The 19,074-nt window shown below is 48.4% G+C and overlaps 1 protein-coding gene across 1 annotated transcript; it reads left to right on the top strand.

Annotated features, from left to right (window-relative positions):
- The first annotated feature begins 360 nt into the window (after positions 1-360).
- On the top strand, positions 361-16,556 carry LOC124226975 (cationic amino acid transporter 4-like). The gene is made up of 5 exons (XM_046640837.1): positions 361-485; positions 13,675-14,691; positions 15,159-15,799; positions 16,056-16,164; positions 16,265-16,556. The coding sequence occupies exons 2-5, from the start codon at positions 13,710-13,712 to the stop codon at positions 16,435-16,437; spliced, it is 1,905 nt and encodes a 634-aa protein (XP_046496793.1). The 5' UTR covers positions 361-485; positions 13,675-13,709; the 3' UTR covers positions 16,438-16,556.
- Positions 16,557-19,074: the final 2,518 nt, after the last annotated feature.

Raw genomic sequence — 19,074 nt, 5'->3', positions numbered from 1 at the left:
ACCCGCTCCTTTTCGATCACGGCTTCCCTGCTGGGCTGCCTCGGTCGTTGTCCCTTAGGTAGCAGCACCCAGCGCAGTGCCTGGGATCCTCTGGGCGCTCAGTAAATGCCTGTGGGAGGAAGGGCAGTCAACACACTCTGTGTAATTGTTCTGCGCCGGTTCCCCACGAGGGGGCCTGCCTCGAGGGTCAGAATCAACAGCCTCATTCCGCGAACTCGTAGTCCTTGCCGCGGATACAGCGCGTGAGCCCGTGTCTAAGGGGCACAGCTGCCCCCACTGCGCACGCGCAGTCAGAGTTAGTACCCATACCTAGCCTACCTTGGTTTGGCGCCGCGCCTTTTAGGGTAACATCCCCCAACGGTTGCAGCGGATTTCCCGCTACGCCGGGGACGTGCCGCCTCGCGCACCTGATGATGACACTTCGGCGCCCAGAACCCGAACGGCGGACTCCATCCTTGAGGCGAGCGACGCTGCGGACCCCACAGGTGAGTGGCGGGACCGCCCCGCGTCCTGGCGGCCTCTGGAACCTCCGCCGGCCCCGTCTGGGTCCCCCGCGCGCCCGGGCTGGAACGGCGGGGAGCCAGGCCGGCCGCGCCCTCCTGCCGCCTCCGCGCCCCGCGGCGGGGCTCGGTTACTGCGCGGCGAGCGGCCGGAGGGCGGGAGCTCCGAGGGAGAGCGGAGCCTCGGGTCGGCCGGCGGTGGGGGCCCGCCCGAGCCCTCCTCCCTTGTGGCTCGAGTTCTCCGAGCCTCAGTTTCCCCGTTTGTAGGAGGGGACCCCAAGGCTCCCCCACAGGATGCTGGTGAGCCCGAGCCGGAGCGCGCTCGGCCCTCGGAGCGGCCGGGGGGAGGCCTGGCGCGGTCCTGGCCCGTACATGTTCGCGTGTTTAAATGTGGGTGTAAATGTGATGGTTACAGTACAGGTCAGCCTCTGTGTAGGCCGGCGCTCAGAGGTGGGATCAGTAATGACGTTTTTTAAGGAGTCTAGGAGACACGCCCCAGAGACACTAGCAGAGCTATATCTTGCTGGAAACTCCGCGGTGATTTTAAGTAAGTCTTGGCAGCGCTGTGCAAAGGGGTCGTTTACGGTGAGCTTTCAGGTTAGTGTAGAAGAGAGAACAAATCGAAAAATCGGGCGCATATTCACTTTGCAGCTGTTGCTGGTATTCTGGCTCCAGTCAAAACAGAAAGCTAAGTGCTGGGCGGGACTCAGACACACCACTGGCCCGATTAACCTAAAAATAAAGAACGAAAATGAGAGGCAGAGGTGTTTATTTTGGGCTCAAAGAACTGCAATTCAGGAAGCACAGATTCAGGTAGAAACCCAAATAGTGTCCCGCTAGGGAGTAGAAGTTAGGGGCTTTTAAAGGCACGGGGGAGGTTTGCATTACAAAGAATGTTAATTGGGGTTCGCAGCGGAAAGCTAATCTTGGCCAAAAATAATTGATTGCCAAGGCTAGCCAGAGGAAGGCAAATGTCTGACTCTGTGATGAGCTGCAGGTTTCTTCCAGTGTTACTCAGTTCAAAAGTTCATGTTCTGGGCCAGCTGGTGGTGTAGTGGTTAAGTTTGAGGGGCTGTTCCTTGGCCCCAGGTTCACAGGTTCTGATCCCTCGTGCAGACCTACACTAGTCATCAAGCCATGCTGTGGCAACATCCCACATACAAAAATAGAGGAAGATTGGGACAGCGGTTAGCTCAAGGCCACTCTTCCTCGCCAAAAAAAAAAAAATATATATATATATGTATATATATATATATATATTCATGTTCTCCATGAGGATGTGCATAAGACCCATTTCCTTAATGGCTTCCCAGCTCCATTTTAAAGCCCTTAGACATATATGACTCCATTTTATTTCACGTTTCACATTTTCCCGCTTTTGATTGAGGTTTTTCTCTGAAAGCATCACTGATCAACCATAGATTTGTTTAGTCCCACACTGCTGGGATGGACCTGTCCCAGAGAGTCATGTCCCACTTCAGGGGGAAATTAGTATATTTTTCCCAATGGTTACTCCAAGGAGTCAACATCATAAGGGTTAGGCCATATTTGAGCAACAAGGAGGCGGTCTGAAAATGACTCTTGGGAATTTCATCCGGTTGCCTGAAGGTTCAGGTGCATAAGACTTATCCATCATTCAGTACGTTGAGTGACAATAATCTTGGTGTTTGGTGAAGTTCTGGAGCAGATCTGAGTGTGTAGTAGCATAAGAAGCTTAAATACAAGTACACATAGCAAAATGCTAATAATACTCATAAACAATATTTGAAGTCCTGGTCTCATCCAAGCACCTCTGCCTGACGGAAGCCAGCTGAAAACATCAACAGGGATCCAGAGGGCGTCATTGAAAGACATTGGACTGCAGTCATCTTGTGCACCTTTTATAATTTTTCCGAGTTCTAACTCAACATCATCAGAAGAGTTGATGCAGGTACAGCAGGAAGTGTTGTCTGTGACACAGATGCCACCCTGTTCTGCGAGGAGATCGTTGAGTGCCATTCGATTATCTAGTACAACCCATCCTTGGGAATCCAGGGATCGTTGTTGTTGAGCTAGGGTTCAAGTGGTAGAATATTCCAGTGTATCGATGGTTAGGGATACATTTTTTTATGAACAGATTGTAATGGACAACGTCAATCCAAAGGACAGAGCCTTTGGCAGTAGTAATCAATGGAGAGTGGGTGGGGTGTAAAAAGGGGGTCTCCAAGTCTCACCTAGACCTATGAGATTGTGGTTGGGTTCCTTCTATAACAAGAGCTTGAAATGGAATACTGTGGTGTCCTAAAAGGCATTTTCCTGCCGTATGCCAGCTTATGAATCTAGACATTCATAAGCCCAGTGTTTCCCATAATAATCACACACAAAGATGTACCCAAAAGGGGCACATAGAATACAATGCCTTCTAGCTCTGTAGCAGTGTCAGTGGTCAGGAACACTTCGTAAAGTCCTTTCCAGTGGGGCTCCAGGGCTGTCTTCCTCTGATGATGCTTCTAGCGTATCCAGTCACCAGGCTCTAGACAGTGACCAACAGCATCCTTTAAATTGGAATCTGGGAAAGAGTCTTTAACCTGTTGGTGATGGGAATGAGCATAAGACCATAGAGACTCACAGTAGCTGGTCATACGCACATAGGGCAATGGGGGAGCAGCAGAAGGCTGTGTGCCAGCAGATGCTGATCTGCTGGTGACTGTCTCATGGAGTTAACTCATATTTTCCAAAGAGGGCACAGCCAACAGTCGGCAAGACCCAAGGCAATGCCTTAGGCCAGGGGAGTCCGGTCCATGGTATATAACAAACCTCAAAGACAATTAACAGGACTAGAATCTAATATGTATAAGGGTGCACACATAATTTTTCCCTCTACAATTATCCTCAATTTTTTTTTTGCCAAAGATAATCACGGCAAAACTAATTTGTTGTTATTAAAAACCTGGCCTGATTTTTTATAAAAGTGAAAATAAGAATGCTTACTGAGACTCTCTGAATTCTGGAGGGATCAGGTAGGGAGAAAAAAGTCAGTGTTTCATCTTTGTTCACAAAGGTTTGTCTTACCAAATTGTTGACAGATTAAGAGAAAACGTTTCTTTAAATCTGGAAAAATAAAACATTAGAGCATCTTTCTCAGCTCATGTAGTCCTGTGTAATTTAATATTTCTTTGCTTGAATCCCTTTTTCCATTAGTTTTCTTGATTTGCCTCGTGATTGAGGGTGATAGGGTCAGTGATAATCCCAAGAAGTTTGCAGAATTTTTGTTAAGGTTCCTATGATTGCCCACTGAAGTGGGTGCCTTTGTCACTGGAGGTTGTGGAATGTACATCCCAAGGGGAAAGCACATGTTCTAGCAGTTTCTTTACCATCATGAGGGCATCAGCTTTGTGGCAAAGGAGAGGCTGTAACCCATCCAGAAAACACATACAATAACAAGAACATATTGATGAGTCATAGGAAGTGGCAGTTGAATGAAGTGCAGCTGCAGGTGCTCAAAGGAGCTGGAGGGAGGAGTTGTGAGGCCTCTGGGAGAGAAGTAGTTTTTTCCTATGGGGGGTGAGGCAATGTGAAAACTGAAAAATGGGATTTGCCGGACAGCCGGGAAGAGCCCAGCAGCTGTCTTGGGTTTTCCATAGCCCTGACCGTTGAATTTACAGCCATTGTTTACCCACCTTCATTTCCCTGATTCAGGAGCAGACTGTCCCCATATTGTAAAGATGTCAGGATGGCAAAAGTCTGGCAGTGAGGGACTATTCTTTGCAGAGGCAGAATGGACTTCATCCACATGTGCCAATCTTTGTAGATTCTGTGGTTGCTGCCTTTGCATGAAAGTCAGCTAAGGAGCTTTCCTGATGTTTAGTGTGAGCCTCAATTCTGATGACAGACAGCATTTTATCCCAGGACATGTTAGACTCCCAGGAATTTCATGGAATTTCTGGAACTCATAACATATACTTGTAGAGACATAACATAAAGAAGACTTAATTGTTTGTTTGACAATGTTTCCCATGTAATTTAACATATCGGATAAGCCTAATTAGTTTAATATCTTTCTTTTTAAAAGGAGAGAAAACCAATCTTTTGACATGTTTCAAGGATCCTTTGAAAAATCCCAATGTTAGCTAGAGGTCAAAAAGACTTCATTTAGAATCTGATTTGAGGAAGTTTGTCAAAAATATCAAAGAAGGTCTTAAGATACTTGCCTAAATAGGATCACACATCACTATGAAACTTAATATTTAGTTATCTTATTAACCAAGATGGCAGAAAAGATTTCAAAGACAAATATAGAAGGTTACATAGCTGCAAAAGCTTAGCTCTCTAGAGTAGGAAAGACTCAGCGTTTAACATAAAGCACAGGAAATTGTTTTGATAAAACACAAAATCCCTGCCTTTTAGGCAGAGTACTCAAAGGGAAAGAAAAACTTTTCATCATCTCTTAATCAGGAGTAGATTAAAAACCCAAGAAACCTTGTCCTTATAACAAGCACAGAGAGAAAACCAAATTCTAATTTTGCACCAGCTTATTTTTGATATTAAAACTCATTTACTTAATTCAACTCATTCCAATCTTATCCAGCTCGACCTCACACAAGACTCTTTCCTCAGGGTTCCTCTTCCACAAACTTTCTTTTTTACATTCAGAATTTGCCCTTTCTTTCCCATAACAGTGTTAGTTTAGGACAAATTTACTTTCTTAACAAAAATATCTCCATTTCTTATACCTTCTTTTACTGAAAACATACATTTTCTCATAGCATAAGTTTTTTAGACCCAAACATCTTTTAGTTTTTCTGTAAGAAGAAGCCAAAAGTAGATAAACTCCTGTTCAGTAGTTAACAGTTTCATGTTTTATCTTTTCTGAAAATCTGTTGTATCTTTTCCAGATATTCAATGAATTTTCCATCATTTACTTTCCTTTAGCAAAACTCTAAGGTTTCAAGTTACCAAAAGATTTGGGGAAGCTATTTTAAAGTACACATACCATAAAACATAATTATTGTACTTAAAACTCCTTATTTCATTAACATCTATGTAATTCATTTATTCTTAACAATCATAGTTAGATTATTCATGAAAACTTTGTGAGACATTAAGGCAGTTAGCTATCAATTTAAGTTAATTTTTCTTGCTAACAAAGCTTGTAACAGTGATAATGAGCTTATCTGATTAATAACCTAGATAGAATAAAAGTTGTATGTTTCCATTATATCCAGTGCTGGTAACGCTGAAGACATGCCTGTTTTCATTAAACCAACAAACTTAAACAAGCTTTTATTGACCAAAGATTATTTTATATCATGTTAATTTGAAAAGCATTTGGGTTAGTTTCCATTATATTTAGAAATAATTTATATAAGCTGTGACTTGAAGTTCATTAAATAGAACTCTTTTTAGAAGTTAATTTTGTTAATACCATCTGGAGGTAGAACCCTTCCACACATATATAATGTACATACATGTATATAGACCAACACAGAGATCTTAAAGCTTTCATTTAAAAAATTTTAGCTGGGCAGGCTGGCCCAGTGGCATAGTGGTTAATTGTGCACACTCTGCTTTGGCGACCCAGGGTTTGCGGGTTCAGTTCCTGGGCGTGGACCTACCCACTGCTTATCTAGCCATCCTGTGGCAGGCATCCCACATATAAAGTAGAGGAAGATGGGCACAGATGTTAGCTCAGGGCCAATCTTCCTCAGCAAAAGGAGGAGTATTGGTGCGGAAGTTAGCTCAGGGCTAATCTGCCTCAAAAAAAAAATTTTTAGCTGTGAATCAGGTACAATACAAAACAGTAGTTTACAATAATTACATATAATAAAAACGTACATACATAAAAACATAATTACAAATAATTATGTCTCTAGAAGATGGAACAATTTAAGATTACCTGTTTAAAAGTTATGTTGTTGTTGTTAATATTTGTGGAGAAGACTTTAAAGATGAGGTTTTTTTCTTTTGTCTTGCTCTGTGTCTTGAGAGCTTGGCTTTATGACCTCTGGTCTCTGTCATCTGGAGCATGCGTGTCCCAGTGTACATCTAGGTGGCCAGTTGAGTAGACCACGGTTCTGAGATGTACTCTCTTTGTCTGGCTTTATCAGCTCTCAGGGGAGTTGGTCAGGAGGCGTCCCAGACCACTGGGGGCCTTTGTTGTCTCAACTTTCATTGCTTGTTAGTGCACCACCACCTGTGCAGCGGAAGCCTTTGCTTTCTTGGGCTATTTTTGGAAGTGAACTTTCTGGATCTTGTGAGGGCTGCTTCTTTTTTTAATTTTATTTACTTATTTTTTTTCTTTTTCTCCCCAAAGCCCCCTGGTACATAGTTGGGTATTTTTAGTTGTGGGTTCTTCTAGTTGTGGCATGTGGGATGCCACCCCAGCATGGCTTGATGAGCAGTGCCATGTCCGTGCCCAGGATTTGTCCTGGCAAAACCCTGGGCCGCCAAAACAGAACGTGCAAACTTAACCCCTTGGCCACAGGGGATTGGAAAAAGGACAAGTGAACTTTGAACCGCCTTCCAGAGCCATATCTCTGGCCCTGCAGGGATGTGCAAGACAAAGATGGTTGTTTCCAGTTCCCCAAAGAGCTGGTTTACAGTCTGAATGATAAAAGAGTTTGACCTACCCTTTCAGCTACATTTTTCCAATTGCTTCTTTATATCGGGGAGATTTTTAATTTAAAATGTTTATCAAAAGATTTTTATGTTCTAAAACTTTAGGGCAATGTATCACACCTTTAAAAAGTCTGCCCCTAGGCAGATTCAACCCCTAGGGCTGCTTCTTTTTCACTCTCTTTTGAGGACACCTCTTGTGTCCATAGTTAAACCATAAATGCTTCTTGGTTTGAGTTGCTGTTAAGATCCTGCTCATCAGTGGTCAGAGGATGGATCCATAAATTGGAAAAACTTCTAAATTGGAAATAATTTTAGAGAGCTCTCATAATGACTAATCTTAAGAATTTAATCAAAATTGGAGTCTCAGCTTCTTCTTGTGTCTTTACAGATGCTAATGAAAGCTCCACGCCCCCAGAGTAAATTGGTCTAGAGTTGAATTGTGCACTTAAGGAAAGGGGCCTTTTTAAACACCTTGTGCAGACTTTTTAAAGGTGTGATACATTGCCCTAAAGTTTTAGAACATAAAAATCTTTTGATAAACATCTTAAATTAAAAATCTCCCCGATATAAAGAAGCAATTGGAAAAATGTAGCTGAAAGGGTAGGTCAAACTCTTTTATCATTCAGACTGTAAACCAGCTCTTTGAGGAACTGGAAACAACCATCTTTGTCTTGCACATCCCTGCAGGGCCAGAGATATGGCTCTGGAAGGCGGTTCAAAGTTCACTTGTCCTTTTTCCAATCCCCAAATCCTCCCTTGTTCCTCTCCAAATGCTCCCAGATATTGGGAGGTTGAAACTGGTAAGGCAAATATGCCCCAGAAATTGTATCATGGAGAAAATGTGAGCAGTTTCTCTTTGTCTCTGTGATGTAGTTGGACAAGTAGATCAATCTATAATGTCATTTAAGTTACAGCCCAATTTCTGAAAAATTAAAAGCAACTGTCGTAAAAAAAAAAATCCTTGCAAGACTGGAAATGCAGCTCTAGAGGCAGTTCAGATTCCACTCATGTCCCTTATCTCAAAGGGCTGACAAATTTTCTGGGAAATATCTAGCCCATCATCAATTCCTAAAAGTGAAGGGGAAAAAAACGGAAAAAGGAAAGAAAAATAGCCATAAGAGCACTCTCACCAAAAATTTAGCATCTTGAGTGTCTTCTCCACAAATATTAGTAAAAAGCTTAAAACGAAATTTGGATTCATATCTAGGGAGAGTTGGATTACTGTATCTGATTCATGTCAGTAATTTTAAAACAAATGCTGTGGAGTCTCTGTGTGTGTATGTCTATATGTTTATATGTGTATGTGACGTCGCACCTCCTGATGGTATAGTTTCTAAGGAGCTCTATTCAATTGGCTTCAAGTAAGCACTTATATAAATTATTTCTAAATGTAATAGAAACTAACCCAAATGTCTTTCAAGTTAACATGATAAAAAATAATTTTTGGTAAATGAAAGCTTATTTAAGAATTTTGATTTGCTTAAAATGGACATGTCCTGACAGTTATCAGCATTGGATATGATGCACACATGCAGTCTTTTTTTTTTTTTTTTTTTGAGGAAGATTAGCCCTGAGCTAACTACTTCCAATCCTCTTTTTGCTGAGGAAGACTGGCCCTGAGCTAACATCCAAGCCCATCTTCCTCTACTTTATATGTGGGACGCCTACCACAGCATGGCTTTTGCCAAGCAGTGCCATGTCCACACCCGGGATCCGAACTGGCAAACCCTGGGCCACTGAGAAGCAGAAAGTGCGCACTTAACTGCTGTGCCACTGGGCTGGCCCCAAGAATGGAAATATTTTTGTTTGTTTTGTTAAGAAAGATAAATTTGTCCTGAAGTACTAGAAGGGAAGAAAGAAAGCATGGGACAAATTCTGAATGTAACAAAGAAAATTATAGAAAGTTTGTGGAAGAGGAACCCTGAGGAAAGAATTTTGCGTGGTAACACCTGGGGAAGAAAGCCTATTAAAAAAAAAATGTTCTATCAGGCTCTGAATATCAGCTTTTAATTTAGCCAATTTTTGACCCTTGAGCTACCAAAAAAAAAACAACCCCCCAGAAATCCTTATAAATATCTTGTTAGTTTTCAGCCACAACAAACAGTAAATATTTCTGGCAATATTAATAACCTCACTGATTCTGATTTTAGTTTCCCCTAGGCTGTTTAAGAGAATAACATAGAAGTTTACAGGAAAACCCTCAGAGACTCATCAACTCCGGAAGGGGCCCCCCCGGGGGCCCTCCTGCAAGAGTAGATAAGAGGTTGTCAGTAGAGCCACTAACTTGGTGGACTTCTGTTTACGGTTGTGTAGTCTTTTCTTTTAGGTCCCTCTTAGAGCTTTAATTTTTCATTGGCTTTTTGCAATAAAACTTTCAATGAAGCTATTTTAGAATTTTGAACCCTTGCTTTTAAGTGCACCTTTGAAATGATCTTATGTCATTAGAATGTTTCCTCTGCTGCCATTGTGATTTTAAATCATCCTTAGTAATTTTGGTTCCATTGAGAGAGAAAGGTACAAGAGAAGGGACCATAGTTCTTAAACATAAGACCAGCTGGAATTTTTGAGGGAGAAACTTTCAGGAAACTTTAGAAAATGAAAGTCTCGAGTAAAAGAAAAGCACACAGACAGGAATTGTTACCACACAAAATTGGGGTTCTCTGCCCCATGCGCATAAGCAAGCCAATTAATTATGGCATCAGCCTTTGGAAAAGAGATCAGCTTTATTCTGTGAGATTGATCTGCAGGGAGACTGGGGGCTTGTGCCCTCAGATCTTGTTACTGCACGATCTGCTGATCTGCTCACAGCAAGACAAAAGCCAGTTGTCAAGAGGTGGGGCCAGCCCCATGGCGGAGTGGTTAAATTCACGTACTCCACTTCAGCAGCCCAGGGTTTCACTGGTTTGGATCCTGGGCACGGACCTAGCACTGCTCATCAGGCCATGCTGAGGCAGCATCCCACATAGCACAACCAGAAGGACCTACAACTAGAATATACAACTATGCACTGGGGGGCTTTGGGGAGAAGAAGAAGAAGAAGAAAAAAAGAAGAAGATTGGCATAGATGTTAGCTCAGGGCCAATCTTTAAAAAAAAAAAAAACAAAAACCAGGGCATCCTGGCTTAAAAAAAAAAGAGACAAGATGGTGGCAGAGAAAGGGCATTTTACTACAGCTTGTTAACAGGGCAGAAGATGGCCGACTGATGCCCAAAAGAACCATCTTCAAGGGGGCACAGTCTTGAAGCAGTTATATAGGCCAGTGGGTTACAGGGGAGGGGTTAGGAATGTTGACCTTCTGGTGTTACCGACTGGGAGTAGCCACACAAGATAGACTCTCTGTCTGGGGTCATCACTAAGGGACTCCAAAGAACAAAGTTATTGTCTTATTGCAGCTGGGAGGTACCTGCACAAGCAGGGGTCATAAAATCTACAGAGCAGGAAGATCTTCTGGGGGGTGCATATCCAGCTGGGTTAGTTAGTCAGAGGTCATTCAAAGTTACACTATGGTTTCTTCTCTACAATATGGCTTCCCTTATGTCAACCTTGGGATGAGCCAGTATCACTCTGTCTCCCCACTACAGGATTTGGGGTGAAATTTAAGAGGTTAGGGAGAATAAGCTGGCATGTGGAAACGCTGGTGGGACAGGCTTTGATTGGTGAGCTTCAAGCATTTATGGTAAGGTTTTAAAAATTTATGACAGGGTTCTAAACATTTTTGCTGGGGTTCTAAACATTTTTGATGAAGTGGGGAAGGAATTTTAACAGCAGATCTTCAGGAATGAGGGACCCCTTGCTTCTGATAAGTCTGACTTTCAACTTCTGGTCGTGCCCCTATCCTTGGGTTCTGTGGGAAGGAGGATCTTTGGTTCTGAGGTCGTTGCAGGTCACCATTTCTTCTTTTGTACATGCCCTGGCTATGTGACTTTGCAGATTTTCTGAAAGGCAATTCTTTATCACTCTGTTGCTAAGAGATGGGCTCAGTTGAGCTGGTCCTGGAGGGCCCACAGTTACAGAATGACAACAGAGAAATCCCTCAATTTAGTGAGGGTGCTCGCCTCTCAAAGAAGAAACTCTGCTGAGGAGTGCCATCCTGTGGCAGTGGCCTCCACACCAGACTGAGACAGTCATCTCCTAGAAGGTCACCCCAATCCCAAAAAAAGCACTGACTTCAACCAAATGGAGGGAGGTCAGAACCTGAGAGGACCTCCAATTGGAAGGGTCGGTGATCCATGGAAACGGTGAGCCCCACATGGCTCATGTGTCTACCGTACCCAGTTCCAGGGGAGGCCGGTCCACGAAGGTGAGATCACTTCAACTTCCACTTTATTGACACCATGTATGTTAACATAAAAATAGAGCCAAAATGAGGGGCAGAGAGGCGCTTATTTGGGGATCAGAGAATTGCAATTCGGGGACCACAGACTCAGGTAGAAACCCAAATAGTGTCCCTGTAGGGAGTAAAAGTCAGGGACTTTTAAAGGCACAGAAGGGAGGTTTGCATTACTAAAAATGTTGATTAGGGTTGGGAGCAGATAGCTAATCTTGGCTAAAAAATAAGTGACTGCTAAGGCTGGCTGGAGGGAAGCAAACCTCCGTCACTGTGACGAGCTGCAGGAGTCTTGCAGCATCACCCAGTTCAGAGGTTCAGGTTCTGTTCCATGAGGACGTGCATAAGACCCGTCTCCTTCGTGGCTTCCCAGCTCCATTTTAGAGCCCTTAGACATAAGAGACTCTGTCTTCTTGCACATTTCATATCCTCAATCAGGTAAAGCACAAGGGGCCAGCCTGGGAGAAACAGTGGTCCCCGACTTCTTACTCTGCTCCTCTGTTCACCAGGCTTCATCTCCCTCAGGTGCTCAGCCCTTTGGCCCCTGGAATTCTTTCTTGGAAAGGGTTTGGTGCTTTATCTTTTATTTTCACAACAACTTTATTCACACACCATAATACTCACCAACTGAAAATGTGCACTTGAGTGAGTTTTAGTACATCCACAGAATTGTGCAGCCGTGACTGGGATCTAATTTCACAACGTTTTCCTCACCGCGAAAGGAAAGTCTGTAGCCATTAGCAGTCACTTCCCATTCCCCCTCCCCCATCCCCTGGCCGCCACTGATCTCTCTGTCTCTATGGATTTGCCTGTTCTGGACATTTCATATCAATGAAATCAGACAATATGTTGTCTTTTGTAACTGGCTCCTTTCACTTAACACAGTGTTCTCAAGATTCATCAGGGGCCGGCCCCGTGTCCGAGTGGTTAAGTTCGCACACTCTGCTTCGGTGGCCTGGGGTTTCACTGATTCGGATCCTGGACGCAGACATGGCACCACTCATCAGGTCATGCTGAGGCGGCATCCCACATAGCACAACCAGAGGCGCTCACAACTAGGATATACAGCTATGTACTGGGGGACTTTGGGGAGAATAAAAAAAAAAAAAAGATTGGCAACAGTTGTTAGCTCAGGTTCCACTCTTTAAAAAAAAAGAGATTCATTAATGTCGTATCACTGCTTATTCATTCTTATGGACGAGTAATATTCCGTTGTATGGACAGTTCACATTTTATTTATCCATTGTGAGTAAATGGACATTTGGATGGTTTCTACTTTGGAGCTACTATGAGTAATGCTGCTATGAAAATCCATGCACAAATTTTTGTGTGAACACATATTTTCACGTCTTGGGTACACACCTAGAGACAGAATGGCTGGATCATACAGTAACTTTATGTTTGGCATTTTAAGGAACTGCCCAATGTTTTTCCGAAACAGCTGCGCTATCTTACCTTCCCACCAGCAGTGTATGAGGGTTCTAATCACTCCACATCATCTTCAACACTTGTTCTTCTCTGACTTTTGGCTGTAGCCACCCTAGGGGGTGCATCGCACTGTGGTTTTGATGTCCATTTCCCTAATGACTAATGATGTCAAGAATTTTCCCATGTGCTTCTTGGACATTTGTATATCTTCTTTGGAGAAATGTCTGTTCAGGGATAGGAGCACGGAGGAAGTGGCTCAGGCAGTGGTGCAGCAGCAGCAGCATGTCAGGGTACACGCGCAGGACGTAGGACCCAGGGTGCCCCCCCACTCCCAGCGGGGTGCACTGATACAGCTGCCCAGCGGGACAGGGCATGGGGGGATGAATGCTGCTGTCTGAGGCCAGGTGGCCATCTGGGCTATGCCCAGGGCCACAGAGGAGCTCCTGTTCTGGGTCCTGGAGCCCTGGCACAGCTTCTGGGAAGCCTCAGGTTTCCACCCTGCTCTGGGATCCCAGACCACTGGAGCAGTTACTAGCTGGGTTCCCTGGGGCTGCCCCCTACCCACCCTCAGGGCCCGTCCCAAACACCCCAATCGGGCTCCACTAGGCTCCCTCCCTTGCCTGGGTGGCAGGCCAAGGGGATCTCCATGCTTCCCGGTGACCTCCTGCCCACCCTGTTGGCAGACCCAGAACCCTGCTTCCTCCCAGCCCTCCAGCCAGCCAGTAGTTCCAGGCTTGGATCCCCCGGGCAGGGTCAGAGCAAGGACTGAAGACTTGTCAAGACCCTTATGAGCATCCTGTCATTCCGCTCTGGCCCTCGTAGGTACCGGCAGCTGGTGCTCCTCTCAGCCGCCCACCATGGCCCAGGGGCTGCCCAGCACCGCCAGCCTGGCGCGCTTCTGGCAGAAGCTGAACCGGCTGAAGACACTGAAGGAGTCCACCACAGAGACATCGCTGCAGCGCCACCTGACCACACTGGACCTGACCCTGCTGGGTGTGGGTGGCATGGTGGGCTCGGGCCTCTATGTACTCACAGGCACCGTAGCCAAGGAGATGGCTGGCCCTGCATTGCTCATGTCCTTCTGTGTGGCCACTCTGGCCTCCCTGCTAGCAGCTCTATGCCACACGGAGTTTGGGGCACGTGTGCCCCGCGCAGGCTCTGCCTACCTGTTTACTTACGTGTCCATGGGTGAGCTGTGGGCCTTCCTCATTGGCTGGAATGTGCTTCTTGAGTACCTCGTTGGTGGCACCGTAATGGCCCGCGCCTGGAGTGGCTACCTGGATGCCATCTTCAGCCACCGCATCCGCAGCTTCACCGTGGCCCATGTGGGCATCTGGCAAGTGCCCTTCCTGGCCCAGTACCCGGACTTCTTGGCTTCTGGTATCACACTTTTGGCCTCTGCATTGATCTCCTGTAGATGCCGCATCTATTCCTGGCTCAACCATATCTTCCTTGCTGTCAGCCTGGTCGTCATCCTCTTCATCATCATCCTGGGATTTGTCCTGGCCCGCCCGCACAACTGGAGCACTGAGGAGGGCGGCTTTGCGCCCTTCGGTTTCTCTGGTGTCATGGCCGGTGCCGCCACCTGCTTCTATGCTTTCGTGGGCTTTGATATCATTGCAGTCTCCTGTGAGGAGGCCCAGAACCCAAAGCGGGCCGTGCCTATGGCCATCACCATCTCACTTGGCCTGGTGGCTGGTGGCTATATCCTTGTCTCCACTGTCCTCACCCTCATTGTGCCATGGCACAGCCTGGACCCTGACTCAGCACTCGCTGATGCCTTCTACCAGCGGGGCTACAACTGGGCAGGCTTGATTGTGGCAGCTGGCTCCGTCTGCGGTAAGGGGTCCTTCCGGGCAAGGAGGGAGGGGACAGGGTGGTGGGACCCTGCCCTAAGCCTCCCCGAGAACACACCTCCTTCTGGGCCTGCGTTCTCAGTTGCATCCTGGGTCCAGGAAGGTGATAATGATTAGACTCTCCACCCAGCATTGTTGGGAGGGACCTAATCACTGCCCCTCCCAATTGTACACAGAATGTCAGTTCTGGGCATGTGCTGCCAGGTCCTTTCCTGGTGGAGGGACTCAGCCCTCATCAGATTCCCCAGTGGGTCTGTCACCTAAACTGGGCTGTCGCATTCCTGGGTGGCGAGGGGGAACAGTTCAGCACCCCACATATACTCAGGCTCACTCTGAGAGCCCAGATAGACTCATGCCCCTGTTCCCAAGGGACCACCCATGCCCTGGTCCCCAGCAGTGGCCCAAGGGGCCTGTCCACCATGCTGACCAGTCTCCCACCCTCTGCCACAGCCATGAACACTCTCCTCCTCAACGACCTCTTTTACCTGCCACGCATGGTCCATGCCATGGCCGCCGATGGGCTCTTCTTCCAGGTGTTTACCTACATGCACCCCCAGACGCAGGTGCCCATGGTGAGCATCCTGGTGTTCGGGGTCCTCATGGCTTTCCTGGCGCTGCTGCTGGACCTCCAGGCACTGGTCCATTTCTTGTCCCTGGGAACACTGCTGGACTATACCTTCGTGGCCACCAGCATTATAGTGCTACGCTTCCAAAAGACCCCTCCATCTAGTTCCCTGGGCCCAGTCAGCCCTGGCCCTGTGGCTGAGGGGTATGAGGACTCCTCAGGACACAGACGGCTGGAGGACACTGAGCACCCCTCAGCCCCTGAGCCCGGGCAGCTGCGACCAGCCCTGAGGCCCTTCCTTGGCTTCATGAGTGGGTGCAGACCTGGAGTCGCCGTGGCCTGGGCACTCTGTGTCCTGGTGGTCTCAGCCATCATTCTGGACTGCGGGCTGATCTTTGGGGACTCGGCCCTGCACCTCCCACCCTGGGGCCACACCCTGCTGCTCCTGCTCAGCTCTGTCCTGTTTCTGCTCAGTCTCCTCGTCCTGTGGGCCCACCAGCAACAGCACTGGGAGGACACCTTTCAGGTACTTCCTCCAGCCAGCACCCCTCACTCTCAGCCCAGCCACCTCCCTTCGCCCCTTCCTCTTCTGCTGTGGCAGGATGCACCAGGGTCAAGGGGCGGGGGAAGCCAGTACCCCATCCCCCTCTTTCTGCATAGCAAGTGGGCCCTTGATTCCAGAATCCCCAGAGGCAGAGAAAGGCTCCATGGACTCCTGAGAAATCAGGCCCCAGGCCAGCAGCCCTTCCCTGCAGCCCAGCAGCCCTGCCCTTGCCCCTCAGGTTCCCATGGTGCCCGTGACTCCAGCCCTGAGCATCCTCCTCAACATCTTCCTCATGCTGCAGATGAACTACCTGACCTGGCTGCGCTTGTCCGTCTGGCTACTGATCGGTGAGTGGGGGTCAGGCTGGGACCCTGGGTTGGATGCAGGAGGAAGCAAGCAGGGAAGCTGGGCTGGGACCTGCCCCTCAGGCTTGTGCCACCCTTTCAGGACTTGTGGTGTATTTTGGCTATGGCATCAGGCACAGCAAGGAGAACCAGCAGGAGCTGCCAGGGTTGACTGCCACACAAGGCAGCCTGGAGGAGACGGTGCAGGCCCTACAGCCCCTCAACCAGGCCCCAGCCCAGGAGCCCAGTCAAATGGAGCAGGCTACCAGTTCATGAGGACCGCTGGGGGCCTGCCTGCCCTCCCCTACCTCCTCAGGAGGCTGGAGGGGATGGCAGCCCCTTCTATCTGGGGCAGCTTGGGTTTGCAGGCCTGCCCATGCCACGGGGTCCTCAGGATCACAGGAGCTTAGCACAGGTGCCGAACTTCAAATCATTTGAATGGGCTGTGGCCCGAACTTCCCTGCCTGAGACAGACCTGGGCTGAGCCTCTCTGACTGTGGCCATCGCCTCTTTCCACCCTTCTCCCCTGCCTCCCCACCCACCCCAACCTGGCCCCTACCTGCCTAGAGACCAGGACGTCGAAGGGGATCCTCTGCACCTGAGGCCTCCCCGAGTGAGTGGCTGTCCTGGGGGCAGGAGAGTCTACTGGTCTGCTCTGCCCACTCCTGGGCTGGCCCGGCCCTCACAGGCCTCATCTAACTCATCCATTGACTCCATCCACCCCCAGTTTGAGACTTGGGTCTCAGCCCTGTGTCACTGCTGAGGACACAGGGGACAAGCAAGCTGGGACCTGCCTCTCAGAAGCTCCCTGCCTGCTGAGGGGACAGGGACAGAAGGGTCCCTAAACAGACGCTGTCAGTGGGGTGGGGGCAGTGGGGGCAGGCCTGGGCTGTGGGGTCCAGAGAGGGGACTCACTCCCCTGGTAACCAGGGGCTTCCTGCCGGGAGACTGTCAGGCTGGTTTTCCAGGCGTCAGGAAGGAGTTCGAGGCAGAGACATAGGGCGGGGAGAGCACCGAGGGGAGGGGGCAGGGCGTGGGCAGGTCCAGCCCCACATGGTTGTGAAGAGCTGGGGAGGTCAGCTAAGCCAGGCCAGGCCAGCCCCAGCGAGCAGTGTCAAGGGGCATCCCCTCCAGGTCTGGTGGCTATGTGCATGTCTGCTTAGGAGACTCAAAGGTATGATGATACATGCAAGGCAAGATCCTTGAGTGCATCCTGGATCGGAAAATAAAAATAGGACTATTATTGGCACAGCTGGGGAAATTTAAATGTTAGATTTGTCTGCCAGTGATAAATTTCCTGAGTGTGACAAGAGGACAGCGGTCACCAGGGGAAGGTCCTTATTCTTAGGACAGCATTGAGAGGGGTGAGTGTCTGGATATCTGCCACTTGCTTTCCAGCAGTTTCCTTTGAAGTCTAAATATACACAGCTCACTCCAGAGGACAGAGAAAGCAAATGGGACAAAATGGTAAAAAAAAATAAATAAAAACAAACCTGGCGAAGCCAGATGAAGGCTATATGTGTTTTCACAGTACTAATCTTTGGAGTTTTCTATAGATTCTTGTAATTTTTCAGAAAAAACTTTAAGGGAAAAGTGAAAAATAAAGCCCCCTGTGGCGTGGAGGGAGATGTTGGAGGCAGGGTGGAGTGGAGGAGGGGCTGGGGTAGGGGTCCCAGCTGCAGGAGGGGTGTGGGGACAGGTGGGGTGGAGGCCAAAGGGCTCAGGAGGGAGGCTGGACAGAGCCTGTGCTGGGGGACCTGGAGCTGAGAGCACCCCTCCTGCCCTGGGGCCCCCGTCACACACACAGCAGACCGTCCAAAGGGACGGACCAGGTGTGCTCTGTCCCGGGCGCCACAAGAGGACAGGTCGGGGAGGACTTGGCTGAGGAGCAGCAGGTGGGCAGTGGGGCCACACCTGAAGTTGTAGCTCCTCTCCTGCAGCTGGAAGGAGTCGGGGGGCCGGCAGTCAGAGCCCCTGGCGTCCAGGTCACAATCCCAGCAGTGGTGGATGCCCACAGCACTGCCTTGCACACAGCGCGTCACTGTTCCACCAGCCCAGGGAGCTCTCTCCCCGAGCCCTGCCAGATCCCTGCCCCCAACAGACCCACCACAATGCCAGGTCCTCAAAGATTCCTCCAGCCATGGTTGTGAGGTCCCCAAAGGGGAATTACAGGGCAGGAGGGGCTGAAGCGTGGGTCACAGGGCCCTTGCTTGAAATAGGTGGCATCCCAGGTCTCCAAGGCATTGGACCTGAGATAGGTGAGGTCAGGGGTCAGGCCCGGCAAGGGACAAGGAGGATCTGAGGCCAGCCAGGACCTGCCATGTTTACTTGGAGAGGTTGAACTTGCTGAAGGTGACAGGGTTTTTGATGAACAGCGTGAAGTTGTCAGCCTGGACCAGCAGGGGCTTCCTGCAGGTTGGGGGAGGTAAGGGGCAGGCTCTGCTGGTCCTGGGACCCTGCCCTGCGTGTCAGGGACACTTATACCGCCACAGTGTTGCTCTCCACGGGGCACCAGCCTTGGATCTCACAGGTCCTGTGGGTCCCATTGAACACCACACACTGGCCTGTGTTTATGCCTTGAAAACACAGGGGAAACTCCGGGCCCTTCAATCTCCACAGGGTCTGGGAAGGGAGTGGCAGGGGACTGTTGGCAGAAAGAAGAGATGCAGAGGCACCACCAGGCCTGTACGTTGGAGCCACCCGAGGTCCCAGCACCGCCCCCTGAACCCCCATCCCAGTGGAGGTGCCGGAAGACAGGGCCCTCAGTTACTGTGGCTGTGCATTCCTGTCTCCCCTTCAGGACAGTCCTCGTCAGCCCAGCAGCCCAAAAAGAAAAAAAGGAATTGGCAACAGATGTTAGCTGAGATACCAATCTTTAAAAAAATATAAATAAATAAATAAACAAATAAATAA

Source organism: Equus quagga, chromosome 15, assembly GCF_021613505.1.
Source record: "Equus quagga isolate Etosha38 chromosome 15, UCLA_HA_Equagga_1.0, whole genome shotgun sequence".
Lineage (NCBI taxonomy): Eukaryota > Metazoa > Chordata > Mammalia > Perissodactyla > Equidae > Equus > Equus quagga.
Note: the sequence above shows the minus strand (reverse complement) of the source record. Positions and strands in the feature narration are given on the sequence as shown.